We start from the raw sequence: 15,395 nt of genomic DNA, 5'->3' as shown, positions 1-15,395 counted from the left end.
CATTATGCAGCACATGACTATAAACAAAAATAATCTATGGTGATAGAAATTGGAACAGTTGTTGCCTGGGGCAGAGAGTAAGGCTACAGCATGAAGGCAAAAAGGAACTTTCTGTGGTGTTGGAATGTTCTAGATCTTAATTGGGGTGAGATTTAACCAGGTCTCTATACTTGTCAAATCTCAGGAAATATATCTTTAAAGCACATGCATTTTACATGTAATTTACTGGTGTAAATTTACACCTCAATAAAGTTGATTAAAAGACCTTTAAATCACGACTGATCTATAGCGACAGAAAGCAGCTCAACCTTAGCTCCAGGTTATCTGGAGCTAAGAACAGGAGACAGAGAGTTATCATTAGACAAAACTCTTCAAAAGGGAGCATTTTATTGGATATAAATTATACCTCAGTAAAACTGATTTAAAGCCCTGGGGAAAAAACCCCACACTTTAAATGACTGAGACCTATATTACCAATACAGATAAATCTCAGAGAATGTTGAGATTTATAACGTAATAAAAAACAAGTTGTACCACCTCACACCCATTAAGATGACTACTATCAAAAACAAAACCATCTGGTGATGGAAGGAGAACTGACTCTGGGCGGTGAACACACAGTGTGATATACAGATAATGTATTACAGAATTGTACACCTGAAGTCTATGTAACTTTACTAACAATTGTCACCCCAATAAACTTTAATTTAAAAAAACAAAAACAAAACAAAAAACAGAAAATAACAAATGTTGGCAAAAACATGGAGAAATTGGAACCCTGTGCGCTGTTGGTGGGAACGTAAAATGGTGCAGCTGCTGTGGAGAACAGTCTGGAGGCTCCTCAAAAATTAAACAGAAATTCCATACAATCCAGCAATCCCACTGCTGGGTACACACCCCAAAGAACTGAAAGCAGAGACTTGAACAGGTATTTGCAGCCCCACGTTCACAGCGGCATTATTCATAGTAGCCCAAGGGGGAAGCAACCCAAGGATCTATCGAAAGATGAATGAATAGACAAAATGTGGTCTATCCACACGATGGAATAATAATATTCAGCCTTAAAAAGGAACGAAGCACGGTTACATGCTACAACACGGGTGAATACTGAAAACATTATGCAAAGTGAAAGAAGCCAGACACAGGACAAAATCTTCTATGACTCCATGTATCTGAGGTCCCTAGAGAAGTCATATCCATACAGAAAGTAGCATGGTGGTTGCCAGGGGGAGGGGAAAGGGGGAGTTACTGTTTAGTGGGTACAATGTTTCAGTTTGGGAAAAGTTCTGGAGATGGATGGTGGTGATGGTAGGGCAAAAATGCTAATGTACTTAATTCCATTGAACTGTACCCTTCAAAATGAAGATGGGGCGGCCGGATGGCTCAGATGGTTAGAGCACGCGCTCTGAACAACAGGGTCACTGGTTTGATTCCCACATGGGCCAGTGAACTGCGCCCTCCACATCTAGATTAAAGACAACAAGCTGCCGCTGAGCTTCTCTGGAGGAGCAGCCTGATGGCTCAGTTGGTTAGAGCATGACCTCTCAACAACAAGGCTGCCAGTTTAATTCCCGCATGGGATGGTGGGCTGTGCCCCCTGCCCCTTACAGCTAAGATTGAAAATGGCAACTGGACTTGGAGCTGAGCTGCACCCTCCACAACTAGATTGAAGGACAATGACTTGGGGCTGATGGGCCCTGGAGAAACACACTATTCCCCAATATTCCCCAATAATATTTAAAACAAAAAGTTATTGTGGTTTAAAAGGTTAAAAATAATAATAAATGAAGATAGAAAATTTTGTTATATGTAATTTACCAAAATTTGAAAAATAATTTTTTATTAAAAATTTTTTAAAAGTTGCAGGATACATTTAGTATGAACCATTAGAAAGATCTGAAAAAGCTGGGGGTGGGGAGAAGATTATGAAGTGAAATACTCAAGATACATCAGGAAAGATACTGGTCCCATTAGGCGCCCTGCCATGCTGCTCGCTACACTCTGTCCCTCGCTCATCCTTCAAGTCTCAGCTTCACTGTCCCCTGACCAGGGAAGGCATGTGCTGGCTGGCTACCCTATCCGCCGAATCTCTGTTCCAAGGAGGGCCCTCTGTCCATCCTGGCCTGTACCTGGCAGGCTCTGTAATCATTTGCTCATTTATCCATTTTTTGTTGTCAAATGCCTGTCTCCACTCAAGAATGTAAGCACCCTGAGAGCAGGGATCTGTAACCCAAATGCCTGAAACCACACCCGGAGCACAGTAACTTCCCAGTAAATGTTTACTGAATGGATCAAAAGTGCAAAAAGTTATAAAACACTGTTACAGGAACATTCCACCGTGGTAAATAATTTTGTTTTGTGCCTACAAAAAGGATCATCTCTGGGAGAGTGAAATCAAGTGATTTTTATTTCCTCCTCTTTTGCTGGTCTGCATTTTCTACAATGAATTTGTGTTGCTTGTGTAATGCTATATCTAACCTAGTAAGTTACTTTTCATTCTTTTTGAAGTTTTGAAAAGATGAAGAGATGTGTCTGGCTTCTTTGGTATGTGGTTTCCTCCTGCGATTGTCCTTGCTTTTCCTCAGACCCCAGAGGGCACTCTGGAGGGCCAGAAGCTCCATCCCTGGAACTCTCCAGGCCCACAGAGTGTGAACAGGACACGCAAGGTCCATTTCAGAGACAGGGCAGTGGGACCGGAGTGGTCCCGGAAGCCCCGACGGAGGAAGTGCCTAAGTGGATGACCCACTGTGTGGAAAACTTGCTCTTAACGCCTTTGTTTTAGCCTCATTAACTCCCATGTTGGATTAAAAGTGTTCATCTTCTCCTACCTGTCCTGAAAACAGAAAAAGACATTTGTCTGGTCTTAATAAAATTAATATACACCTTTGTAGAAGCTGGAAAACAGAGACAAACATAATCTGATGTACAAATTACCTGTAATCCCATTATACAGAAAAAAAATACGGTTACTATTGTGGTAAGTCTTGTCCCTATATATGTGTATATAACTTTAAAAAACTAAGCTACAATTTAACACATACAGTTTGTATACAGGTTTTTTGGTTTCTATCACGTCACTAAGCTTCTTTTCAACAACTTCATTTCTAATGGCTGAATTATACCACGTCCCACGTAAGCTACCTACGGTGAACACGTAGGGTATTTGTGGTGTGTGTGTGTATTTTGTCATAAATAAGGCACTAAGCAATATTTTGGAATATAAATTTCTGACTACATCTTTGACCAAAAGACAACTTACTGGGTCAAAATGGATGCTTAGAAAGTTCCAGATATGTATGAACAAACTTCCCACCAGAAAAATTATATAAATTTATCTGCCTACCCACAACAACGCAAAAGTGTGCCCAACATAGAAAATGTAAAGTTTACTAACTTTTTTTAAAGTTAATGGTTAAAAATCAGTTTGTTTACATGAAGAGAAAGGTTGAGTGGTTTGTACCAAAAACTGTGGGTGCTTAATATTCCACACAGAGGACCTGACACATGAGTGCATGCATCTGCAAAAACTGTACCTTATCTCGGCTGTCCAAAAGTTTCCATTTTGCTTTATCTTGCTACGCAACCAACACTGAGCGAGCACCTCCTCGGGGGGATGATTGGGGGTGACAGAAAACAAGCCAGGCATGGATCCCGCCCTCACGGGGCACAGAGGGCCATATTTCAACACCAGGGAACCTGCATACAGCCACTGGTGATGTTATAATTACTGATGGTAGCCACCTTTTTTTGTGCTTTTATCACATATCAATGTGTCACACAGATCAATCCTGGAGTTGACTATAATTATAGAAGGAAGCAGTAAGGACAGCTAGCCCTGCGTTCAGCAACTTGCTCTTGTCATTTGCAAGCTGTGTGTCTTTAGATACATCACTTAATCCTCAGTTTCCTCATCCATGAAATGGGGACAAAGACAGCAAGACACAGGAAGGATTTACCATGATGATTTCTGATCACGTGAACTTTCAGGGTGGCTCTGCACAGCAAGAAAGCTCAAAAAGTGTTGAGTACTGTAATGTGTGTTACTGGCCATGTCTCATAGGTCAGGCAACTGAGGCTGGTAGGAATGTAAGAGGCAGGCCACAGGCCACCCTCATCCCTGAGATTTTCCCTCAGGGCTCTGGTGCCCAGGACAGCCAGGCTGACCAGTCAAGAAATGGACAATGTCAACCAAGTGTGACACACAGCAGGCGACTAATGCAGGGCAGTTCTGACTCACAGTGCTACTTTCTGAGATCCAAGCTCACCTCCTGGTACTTCGGACATCAATGTAAAACCAGGAAAAGTGACCCGAGGAAACGAAGCAAATCCTTACAGCTTTCCTGTCCTGAGGCAGCCAGCACCTCTGCTTCCAGCAACTTGACTCTCTTTCTCAGTACAAGCTGAGAAGCTGTTTCAGATAAAAGGCACTCAAGAGATATGACAAACTTGGATCCTGGATCAACGGGAAAAAGGGGCATTAGTGGGACAGCAGACAAATCTGAATATGAACTATATATTAGATAGTATTTGTTAGGGACTGAATTGTGTCCCCTCCCCCAAATGTATATGTTGAAGACGTCCTTACCCCCTAATACCTCAGCATGTAATCTTATTTGGAGATAAGGTCTTTAAAGAATTAAGTTCAAATGAGTCTTTAGGGTGGACCTCTATGCAGTCTGACTGATATCCTTATAGTAAGAGGAGTAAAGTTAGACACACAGGAGGCACGAGGATGCACAGAGGAAAGACCACGTGAGGACACAGCAAGAAAGCGGCTGACTACAAGCCCAGGAGACAGGCCTCAGAAGAAACCAAATCTGTTCACACCTTGACCTTGGACTTCCAGCCTCCAGAACTTTGAGAAAATAAATTTCTGATGTTTAAGCCACCCAGTCTGTGGGACTTTGTTATGACTGCTTCAGCACATGAATACAGTATTATATCAACATTAAAGTTTCTGAAGATGGAAATTGTTTTCTGGTTGTGTATTATAATATCCTTGCTCTTGGATTATTCCCCCTGAAATATTTAGGGGGAAAGGGTCATGATATCTGCAACTTACTTTTAAATGGATCAGCAATAATGATGATGATTCTGAGCATATAAATATAGGAAGAGTAAACAGGGCAAAAATAATAATTGGTGAATCGTATGAATGGGATTTCATTATTATTCTTGTAACTTTTCTGTAAGTTTGATTTTTTGTTTTGTTTTTTTATTTTCTTATTTTGCCCCCCTTCTTCCACCCCCCCCACCACACACACACACACACACACTCTGGTTCAAGCCGTTGTTTCTCAGTCTCATTGTGTAGGACACAGCTCCCTGGCCCATGCTGGTATTATAAGCTTTGCGCTCTCCCCCGCCCCCACTGAGGCAGTCGGTCACCGGTCACCTCTCGCCGTCTGCTGGCCACCAGCCACTCATGCTGGCCACCGGCCACTCATGGTAGTCCACGCAGCCCATAGCAGCTGACAACCACCTCTGGCTGCTCACGGCAGCCCAGGTCCAGGGAGAGCCGTTGTTCACAATCTTAGCTGTAGAGGGCGCAGCTCACTGGCCCATGTGGGAATCGAACCAGCCACTGCAGCTTAGGAGCACAGTGCTCCAACCACCTGAGCCACCAGGCTGGCCCCCTTGTTTTGTTTTAAATAGAAACTTTTTAAAGATTCCCTTCCTCTTGTGTCAGGTGGAAGCAGGGAGGGGGTCTTTTTGAAAAGGTAACCCTAACTCAACAAGAGAGCTCCAGGATCCAGCACATACTCTGAGCCAGGCACTATGCCCAGTGGCTCACCTACACTCAGGTAAGGACCACTGTTTCTTATCTTAGAGAGGAAGGATGGAGGCTCCGAGATGGGAAGCCACACAGAAACGGACACAGCTAGAAGTATGCCAGGTGTGTCTGCGTTCATAGCCCTTCCCAACCTTCCCTCTGTGCAAATAAATGGAGTGCACATAGTAGGCATTTCGTAAGACTGAAAGGGGAAGAAACCTGCACCCCTCAGAGAACTGGATGCTGGAAACAGGACCTCTTGAGAGCAGCTGGATGACTGTGCTGTTGGGAGTCTGTGAGGTGCCCGCCCCACAGCTGGTGCCCAAATCGCCAGCCAAAGGAGTTGGGCTTCCTCCACACCCACCCCAGAGCACCTCTCCCTCCTGACCCACCAGACCCGCCTCCTCTCTTGGGGATGAACAAGCAGGAGGAAAGGAGGCAGGATGGTAGGTCTGGCAAAGAGCCCGTGCATTCAAGGACCGGGTGAGGCTTCCAAGATGCTTCATCCGGAATAAGGACAGGCACTTTTCCCTCCCTGGGGCTTTCACTGAGTGAGGAGGAAAGTGCCTCCCGAGGGACGCGGGCAGGCAGGCAGCATATCCGGGCCTGGCACCAGCTGCTGAGACCAGGCCTCAGGTGCCCATTACTCATCATTTTCCTGGAGGTTCTGGCTCCATCCTCCTCCCAGCCAGGAGCCAATTTCCTCTGGACAGGAAAGGTGACACTGCCACACCCCCCATTAACATAAGGACACCCACCTGCCCTGATCCTCACCACATGAGCCCTGCCACACCCCACACACCCGCGCCCACACCCCTCTGCCCCTCAGAACATGTACCCTTTCCCTCCCTCCTGCCCTCTTCTCTCCAGTAGACTTCCACGCAGCTCCATTTTCCCTAAATCCCAAATACATTCCTTCCTTTAACCCAGTCTTAATTCACTGAGGGTCCACCATTCTTCTGATTCTCAAAGGAGAACCCTCAGGCGCCTCCTGCCTTGGCAAGTCCTGCTTCCCACACATCTCCAGATCTCATTTGCCTTCCCCACCTTGCCTCCTCCCGAATGGCCCCTGCATCCTGGAACTGATATTAAGAGAACTCACTAAATCCTCATAACCACCCTGGGGGATGGCCACATTGGGAGCTAAACCCATCTCCACCTCCACCACTAAAAGAGGAAAGACTGAGGCTCAGAGAGGTGGAGTAACTGGCTGGAGGTCACACAGCAGCTACTGAGCAGCTTTTGACCAAAGCCAAAAGGTTCCAAGAAGTCCTGAGTCTACTATTTGTCTCAGTCCAAGGGAGAGAACAACAATCTCAGAGGAGACTCTTTCAGAGAAAAGGCATTCCATAAATGCCGCCCAGCTTCCGAATGGTCTTCCCGACGAGGGAACCCCAAACAGTCTCCACCAGCACCTCCCCTCAGCCAAAGAGCTATAATAACAGCAGCTGCAGCAAACATTTACTGAACTCTTACTGTGCCAGGCACTGCAAAACGTGCAGCAGAGGTAGGCCTGTGGCTGATCCCTGCTCCACCTTCCAGCGGTGCAACTTGAGGCATGTATTGCCTCTCTGAAGCCAGGTATCCACATTTGCAAAGTGAAAAATAACTGAATCTGCTTCATAGGATTGTTGGAAGAGTTCAATGAGATAACGCTTAGCCCAGTACCTGCCACATAGTAAGTGCTTAATAGCCGCTAGTTCTTTGTCAAAGGAAAGGACCAGCCGAGCTTGAGAAAAGCAAAGCCACTATTTATGCCTTTAGTTATTTCCTAAGCGTTTGTTGATGCCCTTTTTTCAAATCAACTTAATCCTCACAGCATCCCTGGGGTAGAAGGGGCAAAGGGTAGGGCGACAGTCTGCGTGACAAAGGACGAAAACAAGGCCCCCGAAGGTCCAGAGAGACGGCCGCAAGCACCAGAGGGGGGCCCTATATCCTCAAAACCCTCCCGAGTGGATTCAAAAGATCAGACGCGCCTCTCCTCGGGGAGAAGTGGCTGGAGGTCATTACTAGCGGGGCAGTCGGCGCTGGGGCTTTAATTCACCGCCGCTAATAAGTGGTCATCTTTTTGTCCCTAAAGAGAAAAAAACACGTCAGGGCCCAGACCTCGGGGAAATAAAAAAGTCAGCGCCCCGAACGCCACATGCGTGCTTTCAACGCTGGATCAGGCCCTGGCAGAAATAAAGGACATGGCGGCCCCTGTCCCGGAGAAGCGGCGAGCCCCCGGGAGCTCGAAGTAGGGCGACGGGACCACAAGGGACCCCCTGGGCGCCGGACGGAGGAGGGGAATGGGCGACAGCGTCCGGGGGTCCCGGGCTCCGCTCACCTAGCCGCGGCGTCCAGCGCACTTGGCAGGGCCAGGCCCCCGCCGGCCCGGAGCAGGGATTGGGTCGCCCCTGCTCCGAGAGGCCAGGCCCCCCGAAGCTGCCCGCCGCAGCCGGGAACTCACCTGCCGTCGCTACCTCGCTGCCTCAGCCTGTCAGTCAAACGCGCCCTCCGCTACGCCGCGCAGGGTCCTGGGGCCGGGTCGGCCGTGCCCCGCCTTCTCCTCCTTGGCTTCCCAATCGGAAGAGGCCGACACCACCGGTGGAGGCGTGGCCAGGTGGGCGGTGCCAGGGGCGGGCCCAGGTAGGGCTTGGGGCGGGGCCAGGCGGAGCCGGCGCTCTGACCGCACTGCTGCGCGCCGGAAGCATACTAGGCCTTCGCGCAGCGGCGCAGCGGCGGGACCGCGGGGCTGGCGCGATCATGCCGGTGACCGGGAAGACTTTCCGCCGGCGCCGGGCCGACTCGGAGTCGGAGGAGGATGAGCAGGACTCAGAGGAGGTTCGGTGCGTTTGGGGCGGGGTTTCCACGGGGCAGGAAAAGAGAGGCCGACTTGGGGACCCACCACCGGCCGGGAGCCTCGTTGACCGTATTTGCTGTGAGCCGGGATTGTTGTCGCGGGTGAAGAAGTTGAGGGTCCTAGTGATGTGGTCGCCGCCCCCAAGGCCGCGCAGTTAGGAGAGTTGTCTCCGGGATGGGCGGTGGATCTGATGGGTCTTGGCGCAGGTTCGCCTTCCGTACCACTGTGCCCGCGGCTCAGCAGCGGGTTGGGTCGAAGCTGCTTTTTGACTGTTGAGTTCTGCGGAGGGTCTCTCAGCCTGCGTATTGCCTTTTTTTTTTTCAGATTAAAACTGGAAGAGACTCGAGAGGTGCAGAATTTGAGGAAGCGGCCCAACGGGGTGAGGTGGGTACCGCGGGGGAACCTGGAGGAGCAGGGGATGACAGACACGCCCCTTTCCCGGTCGCTGTCACACACACCTCCTCAGACATAGCCCCTTTTCTTGACACACTGTGCACCTTCCGCTGCCCTGAAAGGGGTCTAGCATTCTTTGAAAATATTTAACCAGGAGATGCCCTGAACGGTGTGGTCTTAAGGTTTGCTCTGAAGGTGCAGAAACAGGTCAGTAAATAGCACCTATTAATATAATTCTCCCATCCAGAGGTAACCAGTGTTATCATTTACTATTCTTTCCGATCTGTATTCTTTCTCTGGTTTGTAAAGGGTAGTGGGTACTTCTATGCTATTTTCAACTCTACGACATTGCAGACATTCACTCACATTGTGGATTATTTTCCCAAAAACCTTTTTAACGGCAACATAGCATTCCACCAAATGCATGTCCCATAATTTAGCTAATTCCCTATTTGAGGACCTGTAGGTTGTTTTGTAAACTTTCATCAAATAAGGCTGCAATATCTATCTTCCAGCATTTGTCTTTAGCTTTATTTTCCCTGAAGGCAAAATTTTAGAACTGATGTTTCCAAGCCAAGATCATGCCAAATGGCTTTATAGGAAAGTGTACCCCTTCACCCAGCACCCCCAGCATCTAACGTGCTTGTTGAGCCCTGTTTCATTCTTGTAGGCTTTTCCAGCTGGCTTTGGTGTCCATCCCTCAGATCTCCCCCTTGCACTAATGTTGCAACCTACAAACTTCCTAAACGTTCTTCCACATCACTAAACCATGCCATTCTCCCTTCCACCCTCCCTCCCTTTTTGGTTTTGCACAGTGCTGTGGCCCTGCTGGTGGGAGAGAAGGTACAAGAAGAGACCACTCTAGTGGTAAGTTGTGGGGTCCTCCCTGAGCAGTGGGAAGATGTGGATGCTCTTCATTGAGTGATGGTGTTTTCTTTAAAAAAAGAAAAAATCCACTGCCAAGTATTAGGTTGGTGCAAAAGTAATTGTGGTTTAAAAGGTTAAAAATAATTGCAAAAACCACAATTACTTTTGCAGCAAGCTAATATATAGCTGTTTCCTCTCAGCTGTGTTTGTGTTCTGCAGGATGATCCCTTTCAGATGAAGACAGGCGGCATGGTGGACATGAAGAAACTGAAGGAAAGGGGCAAAGATAAGTAAGTGCAGGGCTCACTGACGTACAGAGTCACCTGTACCCCTGCTGGGGTCTGTGTGCCCCAGAGAGCGGGGGCCTGCAGTAGCAGCTTTAGCGGGACATCTTCAAGTATCCTTTGTGCTTTGTACAGGGTTTCAAAACAAAAGAACACAAAAACTCCTTAAAAGTTAGCTTAGAGAGATGTGGGTACACTCCTTTCTAAAGGTGCATTGTTTTTTGTCTTTCAAATCCATGTGGATGTTGCATTTTTCTTTTTTAAGGAAACATAAAAGCACAATTATAAAATTAGCACATTCAAACAATATATGAGTAAAAAATAAAATATCTATTCATTCCCCAGAGGAATCTCCAGAGGCCAGCAGTTCACTTCCATACATTGACTTTATTTACGTATCCTACATATTTTTTCCCGCTATAAACAGGATGATAAAACAAGTGCATATTTGTCTTATTGCTATAACATAAACCTCAGCCTGAGTTGTGACTTGAAGGCCCCACTTCACTCTCCTCTCCTTTTAGGATCAGTGACGAGGAAGACCTCCACCTGGGGACGTCATTTTCTGCAGAAACCAACCGAAGGGACGAGGACGCCGACATGTAGGTGTCAGTCTGTTTGACTGTGAGCAATTGAGGGTGGGCTCCAACCAGATACAGTCCAAGATATTTAGTCACAGGTGACATTTCTGGAATTATCCAAAGACATTAAAGTTGGCCCTTCTTACCCCCATATCTGAGGCTGGAAAACTTGGAAAAACTCCTAAAAGTTCTTCAAAAGCGGTTCTTGAGATTTTAGATTCCTTGACTAGTAATATTTCCCTAAAACATTGCACAGATAAACATCAGACTACCCACTCTTTATTTTGCCAACAAGGCTGTTAAACAACTACCATCTACCATGTTTCCCCGAAAGTAAAACTTAGCCAGACAATCAGCTCTAATACGTCTTTTGGAGCAAAAATTAATATAAGACCCGGTCTTATTATGCTATATAAGACCCGGTCTTATTTTACTATAAGACGGGGTCTTATATTAACTTTTGCTCCAAAAGATGCGTTAGAGCTGATTGTCTGGCTAGGTCTTATTTTCGGGGAAATACAGTACAATTATTTTTCTGTCTTCGAAGAACCTTACGTTTAATAATGCCAGTAGAGTGTAGGACATAATCTCATCAGTTGGTGCATTTAAGTTGTAAATTTTAGCCTCATGAAAAAACTCGTTACTTTTGTTTTTGTTACCTCTCCATGGGCTAATGAAGATTTCACGGACCATCACTTCTCCATGGGCCAATGTTGGGGACCACTAATTTAAAAGACGCCCGTTGTGAGCACTCTGCCTCTCCCTGAGACCCGTGGGTTTCTCGTTTCAGGATGAAGTACATTGAGACGGAGCTGAAGAAGAGGAAAGGGATAGTGGAACACGAGGAACAGAAAGTGAAGCCGAAGAATGCAGAGGACTGTCTTTACGAACTTCCAGAAAACATCCGCGTTTCCTCAGCAAAAAAGACCGAGGAGATGCTTTCCAACCAGATGCTGAGCGGCATCCCTGAGGTGGACCTGGGCATCGAGTATGTTTCAAACCCGTGATCTATCTCTCCCCTGCCCCTAGGCTGGAGGAAGAGCTCTCTGCTTTCCAGTGCAAAGTTGAGGGGACTGTTTCTTACCTGTTCCCTTGGAAACCTACACAAACTGTATTCTCTCTGGTGGGCTGAGATGGTGGTCCCAGGAATTTCTCTGAAGAGTTGGTCAGAGTCGTAAAAGAGACTTAGGGACCTGACTGCTGACAGCAAAGTGTTTATTTTTATTTAGCCTTTGTTCACAGCTCTTCAGTTGTTTAGTCAGGCCCTTGTATTCTTCTGTTTTATTCTCGCAGGAGCAATGTTAAAGACTTAGCCACCCCATGATCGTCCTCTCATTTTTACTGCAGAACATCTGCTCTGAAAGGGATGCTTGTGGAGGAGATACAGTGGTCAGAAACATCTTTGGGTGTAGTAGAAAGTTGGGAGACTTCTGGGTTCTTGCCTGTTTTCTGGCCTTTCTAGCTTCGAGCCTTAGGCCATTCACTTTACTTCTTGGAGGCTCACTTTCCTCTTGATCAGAAGAGGATAACTCCCCACCTCTCCGATAGTTGTGAGAGCGCCCTGAAAACGTGGCCATAAAGCAGCTGGTAAACTACACAGCTGTGCCCCAAGAAAGACAGTTTCCTCCTGCAGTGGTGGGCTGCCAGTCTCACCGTGCATTTCCTTCTGAGGACCAGAGGTGTGGTGATCTAATGCGTGGCATGGCTCCTTTCTTCCCATAGTGCTAAAATAAAAAATATCATTTCCACGGAGGATGCCAAGGCCCGTCTCCTGGCAGAACAGCAGAACAAGAAGAAGGACAGTGAGACGTCTTTCGTGCCCACCAACATGGCAGTGAATTACGTGCAGCACAACCGATGTAAGTTCCTCTGGGGAAGCAGCCCCGCTCCTGCTTGGTTTGAGGTCCCCTGCTTCCCATGTTTTTTGTCTGACGTGTCCGCTGGTCTCTTTTGGTCCAGTTTATCACGAGGAGCTCAATGCCCCCATTCGGAGAAACAAAGAAGAGCCCAAAGCCCGACCCTTGAGAGTGGGTGACACAGAGAAGCCGGAGCCCGAGCGTGAGTACAGCAGAGGCCTCGGCTCCCTGGAGCGGTCACATAGCCCAGGGCCCATGGAGGGGGTGGAACTTGGTAGGGGTGGAGCTGGGGCTTTGGGGCCAGAGCAGCTGCGTTTCAGTCCATGCTCTGGACTATGGTCACGTGCCTTCCCCTTTCCAAACCTCAATTTCCTCGTCTATAAACTGGGGAGAGTAATAAAACCTACCACTTGGGGTTGCTGTGAGGACTTACTGGGCTGTCAAATATAAAAGAGACCCCAAAATTAGAAAATTTTCAATAAACAAAAATAAAAGTTATTTATAATTTCACCACCCAAAGATGACCACTGTTAACATTTTTATGTACAATCTTTCAGGCTTTTTCAATAGTCACACATCTAGGAAACATTGTATATACACTTACTGGGGTCTCAGCGTTTTACTCACTGGTGCGCCCTGCATGTCTGTCCATGACAGTAAATACCTATTTTCCTTTTCGCTGGCCATGTCATGCTCCATCGTGTAGACAGATCCACTGTAGTCTAACCGTTTGCCTCTGGTTGGACACGTAGGTTGTTTCTCACTTTTCCTTTGTTAAACAGTGTTTCAATGGTCGTTCTTGATTACATCATGTCCTTAGGCTTCATTCTGATAAGTCGCCAAATGATAGCCAATCGTCTAGAAGTGTGATGCTCCTTTGTTTTCTCAGCATCCGACAGTGCCCCTTCCCACAAGCCTACCGGCACCAGGAGGTCTCATCTTTTTTATCAGTAGTGGGATGATTCGAAGGAAATGGACAATTTGCTGAGGCTGTTACTCTGTTTCTTCCTTCCTCCGTGAGAAATTATTTTCTGTAACATCTTGGTTTTGTAGTCTTTGATTCCCAAAGAGCTTCATGCTCTTCACACGTGGGGAGCAAGGACTTTGAAGTCACCAGACTTGGGTTCAACTCTCAGCCTATTTTCACTTTCTGAGTGATCTTGAACAACTCACCTAACCTCTGAGCATAGATGGTAACATGCCCCTGCGACGTTGCTGTGAGGGTGAAAGGAAGTCATGTCTGAAAGGATTTAGCACCGAGCCTGGTACATAGTCACACTCTCAGTGAAGCGTAGCTACTACTGTTCACCAGTCTAATGCTGACGTCAGCATGTTTTGGTTGGCCCTTCACCACATTCACTCAGTAACGAGTATTTACTGAGGCCCTATTATGTTTCTGTTATTAGGGTAGGCACTGGGGCTCCTGTGGGGAATGAGACAGGCATGGTCCTTGCCTTTGTGGAGCAAAAGCCAATCGGCGACTTCCAGCATGGCAAACAGCTTTTCCTCTGCCTTCACAGGGTCCCCTCCTAATCGCAAGCGTCCCCCTAATGAGAAGGCCACTGATGACTATCACTACGAGAAGTTCAAGAAGATGAACAGACGGTACTGAGGGTAGCTAAATGGGAGACATGCAGAATGGGGTGCAAATAAATACCACTGCTCCCCGCCCCCTTTCCCCCCCATGATAAAAGCCTTCCTGGACAGAAACCTGATCGTTCGCTAGCAGACAGTTCCAAAAACAGATTCTGTTAGTCTAGCTGCTTACTTGCTGGATTTGTTTTTGAAACAAAACAATGTGTAGTTTTCTTATTTGGGGGCACACTGTTCTTGTGAGCATTATTAAATCTTGTTTGTAAATAATGTTGACTTCCTCTTAATATTTTCCCTGGATCAGGAGGAAACAGCGGTGTGTTCAGGGGGAGATACAATACCTTTTAAACTGTGCTTTTATTGTATATATAATTATGCCTTCCACTTTCAAATATCTGGAATAGGGTTTAGAGGTGCATCCTTTGCTGTTTACGGTGGATCCAGCTGACAGTGAAAAATCTAGGATAGCATCAAAGGGACACTGGTATTTTTGACTTTTACAAAGTTACCTGTTCCTCTTCAATAAGAAAGAAAACAATTTTTATCACCTTCAGCACTTAAGTATTAAATGTAAAATGAATCCAACCTTTTTGTTTGTATTGTGTCTCCTTACACCAACACTAGGTAATGTGTTCAGCACGCAGGGGTGGGGCAGTGCCAATGCAAAACTGAGTTACTGAGACAGATCTTCTCATTTAGTTCAAGAGACATAGATAGGCTACAACCTGTTAGCTGTCAAGTATGATGCCATATGTGCTGTCATTTTTCTGTAGAATATAAATAGCTCAGGATGAGGAAAGAGCATGTCGGTTGACTTGTGGGCTGATTTAGAGTAGGCGTTGTGGTTAGAGAAGTTTGGTTTGGAGTCAGATCTGAGCCCTGCTCACCGCTTATTATTATATCCTTGGACAAATCCCTTTCCCTCTGAGCCTCATCTGTAAAATGGAGATCGTTGTTTTTCTTTCCCTCCCCTAGAATGCAAGGTGAAGGGAGGAATTATGTGTTCCTCATTGTTTTTTTGAATCCCCAGGGTCTAGTCCATAATGCGACACATGGGCAGGCTTCAAAACTATGAATGAGTGCAAATAACTTTACAGTGGAGAAACCTGACAAACACGATCTTATCCGGGTGATGAATTTCAACATCAATGGTCATAAATCATGTTGACAGTCTATACCCTTGATATGTTATAAAAATAGCACTTA

General features: G+C 46.6%; 2 protein-coding genes across 6 annotated transcripts in view; one reads left to right on the top strand and one right to left on the bottom strand.

The window, feature by feature from the left end:
- The window catches only part of USP20 (ubiquitin specific peptidase 20), a 36,368-nt gene extending 28,007 nt beyond the window's left edge, over nucleotides 1-8,361 (bottom strand). For 3 of the 4 annotated variants that reach the window (XM_019728825.2, XM_019728828.2, XM_019728829.2), the window contains exon 1: nucleotides 8,223-8,361. The gene's annotated coding sequence lies outside the window, so the exon portion shown is untranslated. Of the gene's footprint in view, nucleotides 1-8,099 lie in introns of all 4 variants that reach the window. The other variant, XM_019728826.2, reaches the window with a different exon arrangement.
- Nucleotides 8,362-8,443: 82 nt separating this feature from the next.
- On the top strand, nucleotides 8,444-14,774 carry LG04H9orf78 (linkage group 04 C9orf78 homolog). 2 transcript variants are annotated; one of them, XM_019728823.2, is made up of 9 exons: nucleotides 8,444-8,601; nucleotides 8,940-8,999; nucleotides 9,824-9,875; nucleotides 10,095-10,165; nucleotides 10,684-10,761; nucleotides 11,531-11,728; nucleotides 12,463-12,599; nucleotides 12,700-12,798; nucleotides 14,117-14,774. In XM_019728823.2, the coding sequence occupies exons 1-9, from the start codon at nucleotides 8,519-8,521 to the stop codon at nucleotides 14,206-14,208; spliced, it is 870 nt and encodes a 289-aa protein (XP_019584382.1). In that variant the 5' UTR covers nucleotides 8,444-8,518; the 3' UTR covers nucleotides 14,209-14,774. The 2 variants fall into 2 exon arrangements, with proteins under 2 accessions (XP_019584382.1, XP_019584383.1); XM_019728824.2 differs by having other exon boundaries at nucleotides 8,447-8,596.
- The last annotated feature ends 621 nt before the right edge of the window (nucleotides 14,775-15,395 follow it).

Source organism: Rhinolophus sinicus, linkage group LG04 (genome assembly GCF_036562045.2).
Source record: "Rhinolophus sinicus isolate RSC01 linkage group LG04, ASM3656204v1, whole genome shotgun sequence".
In the NCBI taxonomy this organism is placed as follows: Eukaryota; Metazoa; Chordata; class Mammalia; order Chiroptera; family Rhinolophidae; genus Rhinolophus; species Rhinolophus sinicus.
Note: the sequence above shows the minus strand (reverse complement) of the source record. Positions and strands in the feature narration are given on the sequence as shown.